General features: G+C 44.7%; 1 protein-coding gene across 2 annotated transcripts in view; it reads left to right on the forward strand.

The window, feature by feature from the left end:
- The window catches only part of ABCA1 (ATP binding cassette subfamily A member 1), a 91,676-nt gene that overhangs the window by 50,079 nt on the left and 19,849 nt on the right, over positions 1–21,748 (forward strand). For both annotated transcript variants that reach the window (XM_063423801.1, XM_063423803.1), the window contains exons 8-23: positions 5,402–5,488; positions 9,960–10,200; positions 10,756–10,895; positions 11,136–11,252; positions 13,415–13,603; positions 14,466–14,671; positions 14,764–14,940; positions 15,544–15,766; positions 16,122–16,343; positions 16,947–17,151; positions 17,648–17,761; positions 18,240–18,411; positions 18,904–19,035; positions 19,539–19,678; positions 20,663–20,800; positions 21,341–21,561. In XM_063423801.1, the coding sequence (XP_063279871.1) occupies positions 5,402–5,488; positions 9,960–10,200; positions 10,756–10,895; positions 11,136–11,252; positions 13,415–13,603; positions 14,466–14,671; positions 14,764–14,940; positions 15,544–15,766; positions 16,122–16,343; positions 16,947–17,151; positions 17,648–17,761; positions 18,240–18,411; positions 18,904–19,035; positions 19,539–19,678; positions 20,663–20,800; positions 21,341–21,561 (2,724 nt within the window). The remainder of the gene's footprint in view (positions 1–5,401; positions 5,489–9,959; positions 10,201–10,755; positions 10,896–11,135; positions 11,253–13,414; positions 13,604–14,465; positions 14,672–14,763; positions 14,941–15,543; positions 15,767–16,121; positions 16,344–16,946; positions 17,152–17,647; positions 17,762–18,239; positions 18,412–18,903; positions 19,036–19,538; positions 19,679–20,662; positions 20,801–21,340; positions 21,562–21,748) is intronic.

Here is a 21,748-nt window from a genome sequence, read left to right on the forward strand (position 1 = left end):
TGTGTGTCAAATCTCGGACACGCACACTGAAGATAGCATGGTCTGTATCTACTACAGAGTCTGCAAACCAATGCCAACAATTTGTCATGAGATTAAAGGGTTTTTTTCTTAATTCTTTTGATATACTTCCCAGGAAGGCATTTCAGTAAGCAAAGTAAGGGCCAAGTCAAATGCAGGTACAACAGCAATTTGGAGACAAGTTTTCAGCTTGTGTAATTGGACATGGGTTTCACTGGTTGCACTATTTTGTGATTTATATTGAGGCAGCTAACCTTCTTAGTACAAGAAGGTTAATACAAGGGCTTGCAACTGTGTGCAAGAACTCTGTAAATTCAACACCAAGGAGTTGAATTGTAAACTGGAAATTTATACCTCTCTGATATCTGGTCAGTGAAGTGGCTATGGTTTCTTGAAATGTCTTAATACATATGACTTAGCCTGACATTCACCTGCTTGTTTTTTTTCCCCTCTGGATTCCTGTTTGTTATTCCCTCTGCAAGACGATGCAGTAAATTTCATCATGGAATTGATCTGGATTAGAAGTGATTGACCTGATTGTATGTTTACACAAATATTTATGCTAAAACATGAAGAGGAGGGTGCAAGGTCAAAAGCCCTATGAACAGGAAGTGAGTGTGTGGGCTGAGACCCTGATGATAACACTCAGTTCTGCTGGCTTAAAGAGTGTATGCATTTGCAGCCTCAGGGAAATTCTAAGTGTTCTAAGTAGCTCTCAAAAATGCAATAATCACTAGCAAATTAGTGCACACAGATCAAAGTTTTAAAAAATAAATTTAAGTGCATGCATGATGAAATACGTGAGCTCTAAATGTCACAGCACTGTTGAGGTTTTTTAAAAGAAAGGGAAGGAATAAACACTTCACATACCTGCTCCTCAGTTCTATCCAGAACACCTTGAGTGTTGCCCAAAGGGCAGTGATACAGTTAAGACAAGACCTTCTAATTAAAATTTCACACTAGGATTCTAGCTCTGTCACTGATCTTTCTATTATTTCAATTTAGCCTGGTCTATAGGAAGAGAAAACAGAGCCAGGCACATGGAGGTATGGTAGGGAGGTTAAAGTCAGTGTCCTTACTCTTCTGTGTTTGAGAACCTACTTGAGGCAGGCTGTCTAGATCAAAACGTAGCAGAAAATCTGGATGTGATCACAGGACATCAAGGCAGAGGACTGACTTTCATTCTTCCCTGAGTGTTCATTCCACAAGATGAAAAAAATGTTTCAGAAAGTCTAATTCCCTATTCCATGATCCATGTTTTAGTCAGCATCCATTCTCTGAAGCCTTTTGTCCAACAATACTGCAGGACATAGGACATGTTGTACAAGCTCCTTGTGGACATGTCTTCTCTTCTTGAGGCTTGCCTTGCACTGGCTGAGTGAGACTGAGGCAGGAGAAGCTGGTCTGAGAACAGCAGTGAAGCAGTACATCTGACAGCATGCAAGCAAATTTCCTTCCTGGCTTTCGCCTCGTGGTTGCCCAGCAGTTGTTCCATAGAGGAACTACACAGTTTGGGAAAGGCTAACAAGAGCAATGGCAGTAGGTTCCCAGCTGTTACAGCACAGTCCAGTGGGACATTTCTGATTGTCTTATATCATAGAAGTACCTGTTTCTGTGTGTCTCTCTGCAAATTTCCCCAGTTTTGAATGTGATTTGGCAGGAGAAAGTGAAATGATAATTCAGATTGCTCCTGTGGGATTTCATCTCTTAGACAGCACTGCCTAATAAGGGCGTTGCCATACTCACTTCCAGTGGTATGAATCTGTAATAAGCCATAAATATGCTGTGGCTTGTGTACTACAGTGGTCCTTGGAAGACTGTGGGTGAGCACATGAAAATCCAATTGTTTTATTCTCTCTCCATAATATGGGTGGCATTTTGTCAAATGGTTTGCATGAACTAAGCATTAGATAATAAATGTGTTGTGGTTGAAAAATGGCTTTTAGAAAAGGTCTCCTAATGTAAATATGTGCTGCAACTGAACTTGTAGGTTTCCTTGGTCTTTTGAGAGCATTTTCAGTCAAGCAGAATGATATCATCATTTTAAACAGCAGTGGTTTGAGACTTCCACTCTCAGGAAACAAAAGCAGAAGCTTAAAGCATGTGATTTTTCTGCAGAGACCAGTGGAAAGTTTCTGGTAAGATCAGTATAACATTGTAATAACTATTTCAAAGCAAATGTGGCGGAGTCTTTGTTAAGGAGAAACGGTCAGCTGTATGATGCAGACTGAATTTTGGCTGCATGTTTTGACTTCCCAACACTACACGTACACCCGTGCATTCTCATGTATGTGAAAAAATCAGATTTGTCCATTCCCTGTGAGTCTCATGTAAATTTATTCAAGGCTAGTCTGTCAACTCCAGCCATCTCAAGTATTTGTCACCAGAGTGAATCTTGTAGCATGCACATACAAGCACAGAGTCGCCCCCCACAGTGCACTCAATACCTCAAGGGTATTAGAATGATGGCTGCCCCAAGAGACAAATTTAGTGACTTGCTAGACACAGCCACAGTAATCATAGAGGACAGTTGTGTTCAAAACCTGCTAGAGCTTTGTCTTTCCACAGTGTGCCTAGAACAGACAGGTGATGTTTTTGCTGCACATTGCCAGTAAATGAGTCATTGCCCTCCCCAGCCCCTAGATGAGTGCAGATGTCTGCTAAAGACAGTCTCAGAGTAGGAGAGGTCGTCTTGTTCCTACTTCCTTTCCTGAATCAAGAGGTTTCTTATTAATGTAATTAACTACTTAGTGAGTCACTACAAAGTTGTATATTACAGGGAAATTATTGACATGCTCATCTGTTCAGAGAAGACTGGCCCTTGTGACTGACTGTTTTTTTTTAATTATCTCTGGACATAACTTATGAGAGGCTTCCTGAGTGGTCTCTGAGGTTCAAGAAGTGGTAGAAAGAGTAAAATTTCCTCCATATCAATGGTACAATTGCAACATTTGGTGAGAAATGATCTTGAAGTTATATGAATTTGTTAGGGAAGAAAGGTCATGGTGCCGTGGTATGAAAGGACAGATGGGTACTCCTCACATTTCAAAGCAAGGTTTGCAAGCTCCTTGAATCACCTAAGACTTATGTACAAGGTCAGGAAAAAGTGTCCTCAACTGATAGTCCAGCAGTGGCCATTGCTGGAGGCATGGGAGAGGGTGCAGCCATTGGACAGGTACATAACATTTCTTCAGTATAATGTCCTGTTCTTCAGTAACTTGCAATTGAGCCTGTCTCCTCTGTTGCTGGGATCTTATTGTTTAATAGCATTTGGTAAGATATTTATGTTCAATGAATTCTTTTAAGTCTTTCTCAAACTCACAATACTTTCAGCATTGAGTAGAGTCTATTGATTTGTTCTGTTTTGACTAGTGTATGCAGAAGCTTCTTTGGTTTTGTTTTAAACTAATAACTTCACTAGAAGTTTTCTAGTCCTGTATGGCGAGGTGCAGAAGGCAATCATCCCACTTCAATTCCCCATCCTACTCGTAAGACTACAGACCTTTGTCATAACCTCTGTTTGTCCTTACACGTCCCATTGGAAGAACTGTGGTCTATTGTTCTTCCTTCAGAAACCATTCTTACCTTGAATCGTGGCCTTTGTCTGTACCTGAGCTCCTTCAGAGGTGGAGAACCCAAAATTGTACATAGTACTTGAAAACCAGGATTGCATTGTGGATTTATGTTGATGTTGGTCTGTTGTATCACTGTATTTCTAAGATCTCTCTTTTTGAGTGGCATTAGCTAATTCAGGGCCATACAAGGGTTATCTTTAGGTAGAACTGTCTTTTCCCTATATACTTTAGTTTGCAGTGTTGAATTTTGTCTGGCACTTTGTAACAGTGTGTCAGTAGGAGGATGTTCACTAATCCTTTGCAATTGGATTTTGAGTTTTCACTGTTCTGAACCACTTAGTATCTTCAGAAAACTTTTCTTCATCCACCCTGTCCCTGAATCACCTCTGGATGCAGTGAACACAAATCTTTATGGAGACTGATGAAGTATCTGGAGCTGAACAAACACATCTCTTGTTCTGCATGAACCTGAAACTTTCTACCTCATCCTACTGCTAAAGTTGTAGTAGTAGAGCAGATATACAGCTTTGATATTTGTTGGCTAAATTTCTTTAAATATGTCTTGAAGATCTAAGCCTGTGGGGATTTTTAATTGCTTTTCTCCTAGATGATATGTTTTTATTTTTCCAGACCTTAAGGACTGCATTTAGTAGAGATCCATAGATGTTAGAGAATCCTCCTTGAATTTGCAGCTGCCTTTGGAGCAAAGACTAATTGTGCACTCAGTAAAGTTGGCTGAATTTTAAACATCTCAGCAGATCAGTGCCCATTTACACCAGCTGCCACTGACTAGGTCTTACCCATCTCTGGCAGATCAAGTAGAACAAATGAAAACCTCCCAACTTTGTTTCCAGAAATTGCCCCAGGAAAGATGTGGAAAGGAAGAGATCCAGCTCAAAAGATGTGTGCTAAAATCAAGGGCCCTGGCTGTTCATCTGTGTGTTGCAATGGTGTAAATTTAGTATGCTTTCAAATGCTGCAATATGGAGCTACTAATGTGGAATCTTAGGAATTTATTTAAATCTTCATTCCCTTGAAATAAATTGTACCCAAATGTTTCCTTCCACGATAGTCCATATATGTGAACAGAAGGGAAAAAGAACCTCACAAACCAAACTCCAGGCCACCAGTTACATGTAGAGGAATTGGAAATAAGGAGTTGTCTTCAGTGTGACAAGTAGTTTCCTGAAAGCTATGCCTTCCACTTCTGGAAGCGTATCAGTCTTGCTCTTTGGTGACAGTGCTTGCCAGCTATTTCCTGGAAGCTGTTTGTTTTAAAATACACTCGTGGTTGGATAAAGAACATCAAGGCCTGATGGGAGGGCTTGAGTGATGATGATGTACACTGCAGTAAGGAGTCCTTTGTATCTGAGCTGGTATCTGTGTAGTCTCACTGAAAACTTGTACCCACCAAATAGTCTTTTCCTCCACAATACTGACTTTGCATCCCCTTCTTAGCACTGGCTTGCAGGCTGTCATGTAGGCTGTCCTTGTTTTGTGACCTGGAATGCAAGCCATCCTTTGCATTGTAAGTGTATGCGCATGCATTTAACATTTTGTTGGTGTGGTTCTGATTGTGGCATCTGTGTACTTAACCTGTGAAAAGAGAAAGGGGTGGTCCTAGCACACTGCAGGGTGCAGAAGCCCATGGTATTTTAAGTTCAAGGTTACACAGAAAGCCAGCTCTTGTCTTCCCCACCAATGTAAACAGTCCTCCTAACTGCTTTATACAAGAATGTTTATAAGAGTTTAATTTCTTCATTTCTGCTTTGCAGTAACTTCTAGTTTCCATTTCTCTCTTCCTGCAGAGACAACTTTCTTTCAATTCTTCCTTGTGGGATCTGTCAGAAACTGTGGAAACTTTGAGAGAGAGCGTTGGGAAGCTTGTTAAAGAGGTAAGAAGAGTCTTTGTGTCAGGAGAACACACCACCTGTTGTTGCTATCTCAGCCTGTGATCAAGTACAAGAGGCAACTCAAAGTCAAATCCTTGGCTTGTTTTGAAACTTCTCCCCATCCTACAGCCGTTTTCCCTGTGTCAGTGCAGGCAGCGTGCACTTTGCAACCTCTTGGCACTTCAAGTTACAAATACCGTAACAGAAATTAGGACATTTTCTGTACTGTTTTGCCTTCTCAGCAGTGGCACGATGGTTGGGCTCCCAGTACATCTACTGCCAGGTAGTGTCTTGCAAAACTACATGTTGAGACTTTCCTTTCTATTTTTTCCATCCAGTTGCCAACCCACATCAGGGGTATTACTCGGTTGTATCTACTGGGTTTTGTGTGCAGTGAGGATATGGCATGTGGAGGAGGTGCTGTGGCTGTTACAATTTAAATTAGTAGCATTAGGCCACTGTTTCCTCTTTATCTATCTTGCTTTTTGGAACAGAGACTGCTTTCCAGTCTTGTGGGGCACTCAGCACAAGGACATCACAACAGAAACATAAACAGCAATTTGCACATTCAAATTGACATTCTAGAGGCTGCAAATATCTGTTTTTGCAGGTGAAATGATGGATTAAGAAAAAAAGCCCTGCATACTTAAGTATGAATAAGAAGTCCAAATCTGGGGGCTAGGGGTGGTTGCTGAGCCAGAAACTTATCCTAGGTTTTTTTTGCCTGGCACTGACTTTGAAGTGCTGCTATTAGTCGAAAACATTTTCTCCCTGGAGCAGAAATCACAACCATCTAAGCCAAACAGAGCCGCCGCCTCCATCTGAGCTAAAACAATGCCGCCGCCTCCTCCTCCTCCCTTCGCTCGCCTTTGCGCCGGGGCTCCCTTGCCCCGCGCCGTGCACGGCAGTAAACCCTGGGAGCGCGCACCAGAGCTGGTCACTCCAGGTCAGCGTGCGCCTCACTCCCACGGAGGGGCAGCTGCCGGGAGCCTGCGCCCTGCCAGCCAACAATTCCTGGCACGCACCCCTCCCTGAGTCCTACAGCCTGCTGCGCAGTCCCCTCCGCGCTGGAATCAGGGCGATTCCAGGATCAGCTTCAGTCAGGGCCGTGGAAGAGCTGTTGCTGCTAGCAGGGTGGCTGCCCTTCAGAGTTTGACTACAGCTGTTTCCTGTTACGTCATTTCAGCTTGGCTTTTTTCTTGTCTGGGATAAAAATAATTGAAACCACGTGATGCTCAGTTTGCTGATGTGGCCGAAAACGTCCTGGGGTAGCGTGCCTTTTGCTTGGCAGCTGTTTTGGGTAGAACTACCTTTTATTCTGCCCTGCTGTGCAAACAAAGGCAGCTTTTTGCTCTGTGTACAGCATGAGCTGCTCCAGATGGCTTGACCGAAAGTTACTTCTTATTGTCTGTCAGGCGGATTTCTGTGTGAAAAGGAGGGACTTGCTCGCTTGTTTCAAAGGGCAGCAGCTTGAGGGGGTGGAGAGAACTATTGTTTGTGCCATGTCTAGGAGCCTTTCTAGCAGGGAATTTTAATTAGAAAATGGTCTGAACAAAATATTTGTCTTGGAGTATGGGGATTGATTGGATCTGTGTCCTTGGACTCTTTAAATCAAATTCTAGGAGGACAGATTAAACACCAAGAGCAAGGACAACTATTCAGAAACACTTAGGAGAGCCAGGTCTGATGTCTGGGAGAAGAAATAGCTTAGCAACCCTTCACATTTGGCATATTTGCTTTTAGAGGGTGAAAAGATCAGCTCTACGTGTGAATTGTAAAGATGCTGGTGCCAAAGATGAAACAAAATTCCCTGCTCAAGCTCTTTCAAAATAATATGTAGAAATGTATTTGCAAATGCAATCCCTGTTTAAGATTTTTAACACTTCGTATTAGCTGGCATTAGCTAACACAGGCATTAGCTGCTCTTCCTATTTGAGTACCTTTGCTCATCCTATTAGGGAGTGTATGGTACTTTAGCTAAAACAGCTGCCTTTTTTGCTGAGCAAAAATGAGCTGTTTTAGCTAAAGTACCATACACTCCCCAAGGGATCCCTTTGAATTGCAGACTCAAACTGTCACACCTGAAATGCAGCCTTGGCCTTTTGGGTGAGGAATCATCAAATCCAAAAACTTGCAAGAAGATATGTAAAAAAAAAAAGAAAAAGGTTGTGACGGTTTTCATTCATGTTCCATGATGCTGGTGTCCTGTAGGTCACCTGAACCTGTGGAGCCAGGTTGAGTGGCACCAGGCTGCAGGCAAAGGCAGCAGTGAGTAGCAAGGAAATGAGAGTCCACTTGGATCAGTCAATCTGGACATTTGCACTCAGGCTTTTGCTGTTCTCACAGCTGTCTCCCATTGTATCAGTGGGTCATGTGCTTTTAGGCATCTGAAAATAGAGGCTCCCTGTGTAGGTGACACGTAGTAGCTGTTATTTAGCATAAAGAATTTTTCTCCAGATGTTGGCACGTCTAAAACATGCACAGTGCTACAGATGGGTCACACAGAGGGTCAGGTTTACCTCCCACTGTAAGGCCAAAGAGTCTTGAGTGTGCTTTTCTTGGGTGAACTTGGATTGAATTGTTCCAGCACACTGCTGCTTTCAGCATTGTTGCTGGCTGGCTTTACCAGCTGTCTTAAACTTCGGTTATCTGCATTTTATTTAAACAAAGGTGACAGACCAGTGCACAGTGAGCAAAAGTGGCAGATGGTCTTTGACTCAGTCATTGTTTCTGAAAACAGGGCAGTTGGAGCACAGCATCTAAAGTTGTTTCCGAGATGCAGCTGATGAGCAGTTACAAATAGGTGTCTCAGCAGCTCTGCTTGCCCTGTTTTGTGCATGTGTCTGTTCTGGACAGCACAGTAAGAACATCCAAGTTAGTGTCACTTGGTATTTCAGCAGCAGTCAAGAAATCAGGTAAAATTCTGGAAGACACTTAAAAAGGGATAGAGAACCAGCTGTAGCATTTTATCATGATGCTATACAAAACTCTTTGATATGGAACACAGATCTAGGCTCTTGTTCTCTGAGAAGGGATGGCAGAAATGGAATTAAGTTTAGAGAAGGCCAGTTAGGACATTTAGAAGTATAATGGCTTTCATGAAAGGAACAAGGGAATAGGCTGAGAATGTTCAGCTTGCAAAAGAGAGGAGCTGGGGAAATGACAAAGACCTATAGAGTCGACTAGCACATGAAGAGGAGATAGGGTTTGAATGTTCACTGTCTCTTGCAGTAAAAACAAAAAACCAAAACCACATGACACTAAATGGAACTAACCAACCAGGTGAGGAGAGAGAAGAGGTTCTTTCCTATGATGTTGGATATTAAATACTTGTGGATGTTCTAAATTCTAGGAGTTTGCCATGGAAGAAATTTATTGAGGTTTAGGAAATAGAAGTGAGCTGAAAATAAGCGGAAACTGGAAGGTTACTTAGAGGAAGTATCCTAGATCCTTGCCTTTGTCTTACTTCTTCATAACATCCACTTATTGTCATCATCAAAGAGGTGATGGTCTGACATCTCAAGATATGGGGGTCTCAAAGCAATACTCCAGTGTAGCATGAAACCAGTGCTCATGCAGATAGGTTGATTTTCCATTTGTGGTGAGCTTGGCCATGCCCAGGTATGGCAGCATTAAGGCAGTGAATATCTCAGGCTGAGGGCAAGGTGCTTTTGTTCATGACACATTGCAGGCATATTGTTTGGCTTATGCTGCTCAAGTAAGTCTAGAGGTACTAATGATTCTGGCTGGTTGTATGTTGTCACTTCAGGCCTGATGTCAGGTCAGCTGGCCAGGAGAAGCCTCCTTGCTGTGACTGGCTGTGTGCAAACTTATGCTGTGATTCAGGCTCCTGGCTGCAGCAGAGCTTGTTTTCAAAGATTTTCTGAGAGTGCTGTTGACAGTGGGAAAAGGAGTTTCTGGGGCAGGGATAAGTGATGCCAATTTGGGAGGTCAAACTGGCTGCCTGGTGTAAATCAGTGGAGGCTTGCTGGAATTGTGCCAGGTGACACTGCTGTGGCCTGTGGCTCATCCAGTTTGTGACCCATGAGCTGCAGTCACTTGGTGTTGTTCCTTTAATTTGTATTCTGACTCGATGTACCCCACCCCACCTGTCCTTGTGAGGGTACTCCAGTGGAATGTAAGCCATTGTGCAACCAGGAGGACAAGCAGCTTCCAAGTTGGAGGGCAGGGAGGCCAAGAACCACCCATAGCTCTGGAGGAGAAAACTTAGGAGTCAAGAACTTGGCAAGGGTGCATTCTAAGTACTTGCACAGAAGAGACTTCCCTCTACAGTCTTCCATTTTGGTGGTGGGGAAATGTTTTCCCTGGTTCTTACCCTTGATATTGTGTTAAAGGGGATTCTCATCTGTTCAAAAATCTGTTCTGTGGTTTGAAGGTGCATGGAAAGAATTTCTCCTTTTACTAATCCTGTTTGATACTTGCTTCCATTCTTTTTTCTGCCCTTCCCCTCTAGCTGCTGAGCATGAAGAGCTGGAGTGACATGAGGCAAGAGGTGATGTTCCTGACCAATGTGAACGCTTCAAACTCCTCTACACAGATCTATCAGGCTGTGTCACGCATTGTGTGTGGCCATCCTGAAGGTGGAGGGCTCAAAATTAAATCCCTCAACTGGTATGAGGATAATAATTACAAAGCACTCTTTGGAGGCAACAGCACTGAAGATGATGTGATTAACTTCTATGACAACACCACAAGTAAGTCTAACAAGACTGAGATCCCATCTACTTCATGACTGTCATCACTAGTGTTTTCCAGACTTCCACAGATGAAAGCAGGTGGTCCTGAGAGACATAGGCACTGCTGTTTTAAAAAGTCACACACTTACGCCTTGCATATTCCCTTAAGGCTAGTAAGTTACCAACTTGCAGTGTCCCAAGGACCTTCCATAGAGTCCAGAGAAAGCTGTGAAGTGGACCTATTTTAGTGAGTGAGGGAGCATAGTCACATGCAGCCTCTGGAAATCTGACCTTTTCTGGACAAATTTTGTTTGTGCTATGCATTGGGGTTGTGGAAGTGTTGCAGAACTAGCACTGTAGCTCTTAGTGTTGGAGGTTACTTGGTTGCTCCTTGTTCACTGGGCAGACTGTGAGGGCTTGGGCTAAAAGGGACTTTTTGTGGCGCTTTGCAGTAAAGGAGGGGGTTTGTGTCTGAAAAATGCTTTGCTTTCAGCTGTGATTGTTCTTGAAGCTCTATGCCTTCTTCAGTTATCACTGTACTGTTCAGCCACTCACCTTTGTACTCTCTCTCAGCACCCTACTGCAATGAGCTAATGAAGAACCTGGAATCCAGCCCGCTTTCCAGGATTATCTGGAGGGCTTTGAAACCCTTGCTGATTGGGAAGATCTTGTACACTCCAGACACACCAGCTGTAAGGAAGGTCATGTCTGAGGTAACTCTAGCCCTGTCCTCTGATAATGTAGCATTGGCTATGTCCTCTGGCTGTGCAGCTGATCCTCTCTAGTTAAATCGGACCCAAGCACAGGCCTAGAAAGGACTGCCTGCAAAAGCACAGCCTGCCTAATCTCTCACCTCCCCATGCACTTAGTGTTCAAGTCTCACTGCACGCTCTCAGCCCATGATAGGTCTCTGCCAGCTTTTGGAAATAACCTTCCTTTCCTCTTTGTGACAGGTGAACAGGACATTCCAGGAGCTGGGTGTGTTTCGTGACCTTGGGGGAATGTGGGATGAGATAAGCCCAAAGATTTGGACATTTATGGAAAGTAGTCAGGAAATGGATCTCATTCGGGTCAGTATGCTGCCTTTGCCTGAACCACCACTGCTGTTTTTTGCAATAAGTGATGAAATATTTATTTCAGATTATGCTTCAGTGCTGAATTGGGGAGATAAATATTATGGATGGGACCCCTTCTTGAAAGAGATTTTGATTGTACTGATCTTGCATTACGCTTCGCATTCCTTTCTTCATGTAACAGTCTCCTGCAAACAGGAGCAGTGCACATTTAACACTCAATTCTAATCTGCCTCTGTTGGAAAATGTACTGTTTTGTCCACAGTGTTGCCCTAATGTGTCCTGAGTACATCACCATGGTTCCTTAGGTGCAGCTCTGAGGGGTGGATCTTTGCACCCTGTGCTGATTGCTTTGGAAGCACAGTATTGTAAAACTGGCATCAAGAAACAGAGGGACCAGTGTGGAGGAGTTTTTTCAGCTGTCTCTGCAACATGGCTGGGTTATTCCAGTGCACCTTCTTGTGTACAGAGACTTCTCCAGGTCTTATAAACCTTGGAATTCATTCCTTTTTTACCCCAGTATAAGGGTCTGCTGAATAATCTGTGACTTGTCCTGTTGCACTTCTCCATCAACATGACATACCGGAGCACCAGAGACAGTTGAACAGATTGTTGCAAAGTTCAGGCAGAAAGTCGAGGTCCGGAACATTGATTTGAAGTGATGTCCTCTGAAAAGTGAATGTTGCTCCTATGGTTGTTTTTTTTTAATTTTCCAGAGCTCTGGGTTTTCGTGATTTCATATTTTATGTTGCTTGTTAACCTTGTTGCCTCTGGTAGTTAATTACTGATCTTCCCACCAATCTGGTCATCTCTGTACAGTGCAGTAACAGGGGTCCCTTTGTTGTCACCTGTGGACATTCACACAAGCAGGAGTTCTTCACTCTCAGTGCCTTGGCAGCTCCCAGACAGCATCCCCCCTGGTTGCCATGCTTCTGGGTTGAGCAGCCATCGTCTCTCAACTTTCTGTTGTCGTTTGGCATATTTCTTCCTGGGCAGGGAGAGGAAAGTGCTTTGCTTGCCCATCTCTGCCCTTGTAGCTTGATGCTGATGTGCCCATGAACTTCAGGAAGGGCAACACGTGCCCCTAGGGTTAAGGAGCTTTAATGCTGGACTTGAACAAGATGAGGTGGAGCCATTTCCCTGCAGGCATGGTGACAGAAGTTAACTCTGGAGACCAAAAGAGAAGAGAGCACAGCACATCCAATTCCTGTTTGCTAGGATTTCCTTTTTGTATGTTTCCCTTTGCTAGCTTGGTCTGTTTGTTTTTCCAGTTTGCAAAGCTGTTTTTGTAACTGTGTGACCCACTACTTTCTGGTTTGCTGGTAACAGCAGAGTATGGGCAAGCTCTTTACCTCTCTTTCATTTTTGTTGTGGCAAAAAATCCACTTCCTGTTCTTAATTGTAAGGATTTTTGCAGTTTTCTCTCTTGTGCAGGTTTTTATCTCCCTGACTTCAGTTCAACTATATCCTTTACAATTACAGTTCCCTTCCTGCCTGGCCTTCTGTTGTCTGCCCAGTGGACTGGTTTCTGCTTCAGTGCATTTGTCCTAGGCTTTGTGCATACATGTGCCTGTCCTCAGAAAGCTAGCAGTTAAACAGGGCGAAGAAGGAGGACAAAAGACATGGCTCTTCAGGGCTGCATCAGCCAGCCCTGAAGGCATAAAAGCCAAATATGAAAATTACCTGGCCTCTGGTGCTGGTATTTCTGCTCAGCACAGTGACCATTGAGCCTTCAGCCGTGCCTCAGTCGCTCTCTATCCCATTCAGGAGGAGAGATTTTTCTTGGAGAAGTGAGCGTAGGCAACCAGCATTAGCCAAATGGGAAAGCATCTCTCTCTTCCCAGGTTTGTATGTTGGGTGCAGAGCTGTGCATGGCTCTCTGCTGCCCTCTCCTTGGGAGAGGGGTGGCAGGACATGGAGCCTGCAGCCAGCCAGCCTGCAAAGCACAGATGTGGTATAGCTGTACCAAGGGAGGCACATCCTTCTCTAAGGCAAGGTGAGGGGAAGGACACCTCTGTGCTGATCCTCTCAGTATGACAGAGGCCCTCTACCTGCACTTTTTAGCAGCTGTTTTCCCTGCAGTGCTTGTTTTCGTTATGAGAGAGGAATCCAGCATAATTCTCACAATTATTTCTTCTTTGAAAACAATATACTTGCAGACGTTGCTGAAAGGCAAAGCCCTCTGGGACCTGCACTTGCCAGCTTCCAACTGGACAGTGGAGGATGTTGCCCGTTTCCTGTCGAACAGTCCAGAGGACTTTGAGACAGAAAATGGCTCTGTGTACACCTGGGTGGATGCCTTCAATGAGACAGACCGGGCTATCCAGACCATCTCCCGCTTCATGGAGGTGAGATCCTGTTCGTGTGGGCAAGGCGCTGGGGGAGGGCAGCAGCTCCATCTCCACTCACGCAGCTGGGTGCTCTGGAAAGGGAAGATGAATGTTTCTCCATCCATTTTCTGGACACAGCTAGGCATTAGTAGGGCTGAGAACCTTGTGAGAAAATTATCATTTATTCAGATGCCTAAGTATAGATGTAGGAGCTTAACTGTAGGCCTTATTTTTGAAGTTTTTGCTTTCATAACTGTGTGTGGTTTCCTGCCCTTCTGTTACTGGGTGACTGAAAGCTGCTGCTGTCTCAAGCAGTGTAGCAGCTCATACTTCAGTCTGGGGTTTAGCTGGGGACTGTGGTGAAGCTAGAAGCTGCTTTAAATTGAGGGAACAAAATTAGTTCTACTTTTTACCTCATCAGCTTGGGGAATGAGTGTGAACAGAAACAGGCCATGGCCTGTTAAGGGCCTGGTCCAAAGCCCTAAGTCTCTCCACTGATGTTTAGAGGCTTTGAATCAGACTTGATTTATTGGTAACAGACAAAATAACACTACATATGGAAATTGATACTTGGATGAGATCCTATAGGTAATGCTGCAGTGCTGTCTAACCTCTTGTGCAGGAAATGCCTTTGCTGGGGTATTTCTTATTGATATATATTTGACTGGTAGATGACTGTCAAGCAGGAAGCAATGACAACTCCTACAACTTGCTGGGCTACAACAAACCATTGCAAAATAGTCTGATGCTGTTGTCTTTTTCTTGGGCGTGACATTATCATTGGAGTGTTCTGTTCTTTCCCTCCACCCCACAACTAAACAAAGTACTTTATGATTTGGCAGTGTATCCTATAAATGCTTCTAATTCTGTCCCTGTCTAGTGTGTCAACTTGGACAAACTGGAGCCTGTGCCCACAGAAGTCCGGCTCATTAACAAGTCATTGGAGCTTCTGGACGAAAGGAGGTTCTGGGCTGGCATAGTCTTCACTGAAATGGCTCCTGACAGCACAGACCTTCCTCAACATGTGAAATACAAGATACGCATGGACATTGATAATGTGGAACGGACCAACAAGATCAAGGATGGGTGAGCCCTGACAACATGCCTTGTGATCAGTTTCATACAGAGGATGGGGTGAGGAGGATTTCTAATGGAAAGGTTTTGTTCCCTTGGTGCAGGTACTGGGATCCTGGTCCCCGTGCTGACCCCTTTGAGGACATGCGCTATGTCTGGGGAGGCTTTGTCTACCTGCAGGATGTGGTTGAACAGGCCATCATCAGGGTGCAGACAGGCACGGAGAAGAAGACAGGAGTTTATGTGCAGCAGATGCCCTACCCATGTTACGTGGATGACATGTATGTATGCAGGCTGCTTCAGAAGCTCCCAAGAGGATGAGTTTGGGAGGCATGGGCTTTTGTCACTCCTCAGACATGGTTTATGTCCCTATTATCAGTGAGGAGGCAATCTCCATAGTGTTCCTAATCCCTAGAATTAGGGTACCCGCATGGAGGATTTAGAATATGTAATGACTTGCAGAGTCCTGCCCAGGACAGGGACTGTGAGTACTGGAGTTGAACAAAGTACCTTCCTGAGGTGTGACCATATCCCCACACCTGATGCAAGCAAAAATAGCTCTGGAGAAAAAAAGCAGACAGATGGGCACAGGAGAGGGGAAAGAGGGCAATCAAGAGCGGTCCTCAGGCAAGGCAGCTCTTTACCCCCATTATTCCACTGAGTAACAATTGCAGCTCCAGTTCCACTCCTAACTGGTGATGTGCTCTAAACGCATCCACCTCACCTCATGGTGAGGCACAGATCCTGTGTCAGGCTTTGCACCATCTGCTTTGTGCAGTGAAGCCTTAGCTGTCACCATGCTCTGATAGTCCTTGAAGTGGTATCTGAAGTTGCAGTGATGTTTCTCACTCGGTTCTCCTGGCCTCTTTCCTTCATTTTCTCAGATTTCTGCGTGTCATGAGCCGCTCCATGCCTCTCTTCATGACACTAGCTTGGATCTACTCAGTGGCTGTGATAATTAAGGGCATTGTGTATGAGAAGGAAGCCCGGCTGAAAGAAACAATGAGGATTATGGGACTTGACAATGGCATCCTTTGGTTAAGCTGGTTCATTAGCAGCCTTGTACCTCTCCTGATGAGTGCAGGACTGCTGGTGCTGATCCTGAAGGTGAGTTGCCTGGTTTGGCCTGTGGCAGCAGAATCTAGAGCCTTTAGAGCCTGCTAAGCAGTGGTCTGCACTGACACACTAGGGAGGAGTTGGTGGGTGTGTGTTGACCCATCACTTTTGGGGAACAGGATTTTGGAACAGCTGGACTGTGTGGCTGAAAACAGCAGGAGGAAATGTTGTAGATTCAGTTCTCTTGAAAAGATGCCTCTGGTACTGCCTCATTTCTGGGAAGTCTGTTGGGCGAATTGTAGGAAGCCCTGCCTCCCCCTGAGCAGCACCTCTCTAGAGCTGCCTATAACAGAGGTAACTTGGAGAGCCCTTTCAAAACCTGATACACTTATTATTCTCCTACCAGATGGGGAATCTGCTGCCTTACAGCGATCCCAGTGTGGTGTTCATTTTCCTCTCAATCTTCGGTGTTGTGACCATCCTCCAGTGCTTCCTCATCAGCACCGTATTCTCCAGGGCCAACCTGGCAGCTGCCTGTGGGGGCATTGTCTACTTCACGCTGTACCTGCCTTATGTGCTCTGTGTTGCCTGGCAGGACCACATCAGCTTCTCACTCAAGATTTTTGCGGTGAGTCTTGATGAAACTGTCCTGAGCGTTGGGTCTCCACCAGTATGGCACTCAGCAGCTCTCTAGCCAGACACTGTTACCGGGGGAAAGTGGCAATGGAAGGTTAATTTTCAGTGTAAGAGTCTATCAGTGTTGGGCTTGATGAAGAGGTTTACTGAACCTGGTAGAAGGTACTGGGAGGATTTTGTTGCCTTTGGTAGTAGAAGTAATGCAGCTGGACTAAGCTGCCTTGATCTCTGTGTGCTGTGATATGGTGCCACCAGACACGCAGGCTGAAGGAACCACCTGCCTTTCCTCTGCACAGCACTTCTTACCTGTCTGGAGGGTGTGACTGTTAGCAACCTGTTCCCTTGCAGGAAAATCCAAAGAGTAAGGGAAAGAAGATAGGGAAGCAAACAATTCTGGAAAGAGGTCCAGTAGAGATTTAAGGCCCCTTGGAACCTAGACTAAATCTACCACTCTGTATCTACAAATACAGTGACAGTTCTTGGAACTTTTACTTTTCATATAAACAATGTCCCTTAGCTTTGTGCTACAACTGAGATGACTAGTTGGAGAGTAGATATAAAAAACTCAGTGCATGTTCATGCCTCCCCTTTTCAGAGCCTGCTGTCTCCAGTGGCCTTTGGTTTCGGTTGTGAGTACTTTGCACTGTTTGAGGAGCAGGGAGTTGGTGTTCAATGGGACAACTTCTTTGAGAGCCCACTGGAAGAAGATGGCTTTAGCATCACCACGTCAGCTGTCATGATGCTGTTTGATACCTTCCTATATGGAGTCATGACCTGGTACATTGAATCTGTCTTCCCAGGTGAGGTCTCTTTCAGAGGGATAATAATGTCTTAAGGCTTTTAAATAAATCCTTTCGCCCTTTTCACTTGCTAAGATGCAAATTGGCCCATTTTTAAGCAGAGCTATATAAAGATCATGGAGCAAAAACCAGTGTCAGAGCAAGGTTGTTGCCTGCTGCTAGCAGTGTATGTTGCCCAGCACAGAAGCGTGACCCCATGGTGGCCATAGCCCCAGAAGCTTTGCTTTTCACTTGTTTCCTCCTCTGAAGTTTACAGACTGTGCTGGAGGGGAGGAGTTAAGAGTATCAGTACTACATGTGCTGCTTAGCACCTTCTAGCATAGGGTTTTTAAGTGAAGTTAGATGTCTCCTACCCAGAGTCTGTGAGTGTCTTCCTATAGAAGTCCTGCCTCATCTGGAGGCTTAGTGGGGTTGGAGTACTTCCCTTCTTATACTGAAAGCTAATAAAAGAAAAGGGACAGATGCACTCAGGCTCATGTAATGCTTTTCTTTTTAGGCCAGTATGGGATTCCCAGACCCTGGTACTTTCCTTTCACAAAGTCCTATTGGTGTGGGGAGGAACCACAGGACAGGCAGCACCCCCATCCTGACCAGAAGGGGTCTTCAGAAGGTAAGTGCTGGGCATAGAGCCTTTCTGACGTGAAGTGTTAAGGTCTACCTTTTTCTGAAATGAGCGTCTGAGGACAGCAGGAGCAGTACTGGCATGGATAGGTGGAATTGGTCACCCTTTTGTTATCAGAGTTTGGGTATGCTGACCAGGTGGGTGCATCCATGTAAACCCAAGGCACTTTGCCAACCTGAGTGCGGCTGGATACTCCAGTCTCATGGAGTTGAGAAGTCCTTTTATTTTTGCTGACCCTGATGACACTGGAGATCTCCAGCTCCCAAATTAGTCCAAGAGAGAGAAAATAGCTAAGTGGTGATACATCTTGTGTGGAAGATTACTGTCTCTGAGGAAGAAATGGAGTCAGTTCTTCATATAGCTCATTTCTTCATAGGCTTGGGGGAATGTGGTGTCTATTACAACTCCCATGCAATTTCTGTTAAAAATCTATCATATCTCTCAACTTTGTTGTGTTTTCTTCCAGTCTGCAAGGAAGAAGAGCCAATGCATCTGAGTCTTGGTGTTTCCATCCAGAACCTGGTAAAGGTTTACCGTGATGGCAAGAAAGTTGCTGTAGATGGTCTCACACTTAACTTCTACGAAGGACAAATCACCTCTTTTCTGGGACATAATGGAGCAGGGAAAACCACTACCATGTAAGAACAAAATAATGATTTAAGACAGTAGTGAAGGGACTGAATGCTGCAACTCCTATCCATATAGTAGAGGTAGCCACGGAACTGCAGTGTGCAAGCTGGTGCAGACTAGAGTGCCTCTACTGATTTAGTCTAGTTAGCCCTACAGATACAGGGGACTGGAACCACAGGAGGCTCAGGCTGGGGCTGGGTCAAATTAATCTGTAGGCGGCATTTTGTAGTAATGCTGTTTGTGATTCTTACTAGTGAAAGAAAGCAAGTTGGTACTGAATGAAAAAGAAGCTTTTAGAGGAAAAAATCTTTCCTTCAAGCAGCCGTGTGGGTGTTCTTTGATCACCACTGGAGCTGATTTGTGCTTTGCTTTATTTAAAATCCATTAGTGAGATGTTTTTCAGGCTACTTTCTTGATATGGTGTTACCACCTACTCTTAATTCAGCCATCCACTGTTTCCTAGTGACGGGACCTGCTGATCTGCTCTTTTTTTCTTTCAGGTCCATTTTGACTGGCTTGTTCCCCCCAACTTCAGGTACAGCCTTCATCCTGGGCAAAGATATCCGCTCTGAGCTTAGCACCATCAGGCAGAACCTGGGTGTATGTCCACAACACAATGTGCTGTTTGACTTGTGAGTATCATCTGGGACACACAGGACAAGTGCTATCCAATGTGTTTGGGTTCTCTAGGATACAGTAGTGGGCTTTCAGCTTTGACAGTCCTTTTTCTGTGTGTGCATGGTACGAGACATTGGAGTGGTGTGGGATTGGTACAGGAACATTCTGTTTGTTGGCACATTCCTAAGTGCCTGGGAATGATCAGCAAGAGCTAATACTTTCATCTTTAATTTCTGTTAATAATCCGCTCCACTCAGTTAGGGCAAATGTTTCCCCGGTGCCTAGTGATTAGGGTTCTTTGTGCACCCTTAAAGAAGGATTACTTACATGGGTGCTGGAGAGAGCCACACCCTGAAGTCAGGCACAAGCTGAATGCACCCAGTCTGTTTCTTCCTGAAACCTCAGCCTTAAAAGATGTTTTCCTGAGCAAACAGAAATGCCTGCAGTGATGCTAATAAAAGGGATGAATCCCAGCATGGTGTTTGAACTGTGCCCTGAGGCTGCATTTGTTCCCTAGGCTGACTGTGGAGGAGCACATCTGGTTCTATGCTCGGCTCAAAGGGCTGCCGGAAAAGAAGGTGAAAGAGGAGATGGAGCAGATGGCAACAGATGTTGGTTTGCCTCACAAACTGAAAGCTAGGACAAGCAGGCTCTCTGGTAGGTTTAGTCCTTTACATTTCTCAGCCTTGGAAACACTCCGTTGGTTTTTGCAGAGGCTGTGTTACAGACCTCGATGAGATCCTATCATTATATATAGACTACTATACTTCCTTAAGCGTTTAAGGAAGTCAGTTTATTAAGTACCAAATCAGTGTATCTTAAGTAAACATCACAATCTTGCACAGTCTCAAGCTCTCTAATGGCCATAACAAGTCACTCACTTTCTCTGAGTATTTTGTACGTGTTTCCATCATGGCATAGTTCAGCCGCATTTTCTGTGTGTTGTCCAAAGCTTACTAATATTTTTTGGGTTTATGAGTATAGGTGAGAGTGGCTTGGGCCCTAGACTTCAAGTCTCTTTGTGAACCATACATGCATTCCTTATGCTGAGTTCTGCCCCTTCAGGAGGGGTGACCTGGAGAGTCCTTCTCCTTTGTTCAGGAGGGGCAGAATTTCTGTATCAGTCTGTAGCAGATACTAGAGGGACTGAGACACCTTTGTCTTACTCAAATATCAGTACAGATGGCACATTTGACTTTGGGGAGGGAGAGCAAATGACCACAGTTGACTTTAGTATTTAGGAATGCAATATAATTCCTTGCTTTTGCCTCTGGAACACTTCCGTGGAAAAGGAGTCTCTCTGCAGCTGAAGCTCTGGAGAGCTGTGTTCCAGATCCTCAAATATGCTTAGGCCTCCAAGCTGGTGCTCTGCTACCTGTGGTGCTGAGACAGTATATTCACTTAAGGAAGGGCATGCAAGGTGTGGTTCCCTGCAGCAGGAGGAGAGTTAGACTCCACTGAGGAAAGACCATCCTCTGTCCAGAAAGCAGTGGGATCCTGAAGGCCTGAAACAGCAGCAGTACTTGTTCTCCTCAATCTGCTCTCTTTCAGAGCGCTTATTGTCCACCATGCTGCAAGTATTGCTGTTCCACTCATCTCTGCATCAGCCTGAACACCTGTTTTTTTTCCTGTGCCTGACAGGTGGCATGCAGAGGAAGCTCTCTGTTGCCTTAGCGTTTGTCGGTGGCTCCAAGGTTGTCATTCTGGATGAGCCTACAGCTGGGGTGGATCCTTATTCTCGCAGAGGAATATGGGAACTGCTCCTGAAGTATCGGCAAGGTATGTCATCTTTTTCTCTACTCCTAATAAATGTATTGTGGAAGACAAAAGAAAATTAATCTGTTCATGACTGTTCTCAAAATAGCAATGTGTCTTTGCAAATTTTCTGTTGCCTGCACCAAGGAATGAACAAAGACAATGCAGGGCAAGGATGCTCAGATCTCTCATATGTATTCCTTTCTCCTCCTATTCATGTCAGAATTCATGAACAAACTTTTTTACTGGGTTATGAGGGAGGGCAGGTGAAGTCACAAAAACACCATTGGTGTTCGGCAGTGTCCTGTTCAGCTCCATTCAACTGACCTTGCAGACATGAAATTAAATCTGCCTTTGCTGAGCACAACAAGAGCTAGCAGACATTGGGGGAATAAACCCATGACAGTAGCTGTGAATCTTCTCCATACTCTTAGTCCGGTTCAAAGGAGCCAAACTTGTGGCATCAACCCCCATCCAACTTCATGGCAAGATGCAGGTGATTGTGGTTCTAGCATGGCAACAGAGGTTTGTTTGACTTACCATGTCTTCCTTGCTCTCTTCCAGGTCGCACTATCATTCTCTCTACGCACCACATGGATGAGGCAGACATTCTGGGGGACAGGATTGCCATCATTTCTCATGGCAAGCTCTGCTGTGTTGGCTCTTCCCTCTTCCTGAAGAACCAGCTGGGAACAGGCTATTATTTGACCCTGGTCAAAAAGGATGTGGATTCCTCTTTGAGCTCCTGCCGAAACAGCAGCAGCACAGTTTCCTATCTGAAAAAGGTACAGCTGGCCTCTTCTTCTCATGTTTATTCTTTCTTCAAGTAATCATAGGCTTTTTGGAAGCAGCAGCTAAGATTTTCTATAGTAGAATGTCTCAAAGGAAAATCCTTTGTTCTTTGAAAGAGGTATTACCTGTTCTGGAGTACTGTGACCATGTCTAATTAAACTGTTGGGTGGGACATACATT

This window comes from Prinia subflava, chromosome Z, assembly GCF_021018805.1.
Source record: "Prinia subflava isolate CZ2003 ecotype Zambia chromosome Z, Cam_Psub_1.2, whole genome shotgun sequence".
Lineage (NCBI taxonomy): Eukaryota > Metazoa > Chordata > Aves > Passeriformes > Cisticolidae > Prinia > Prinia subflava.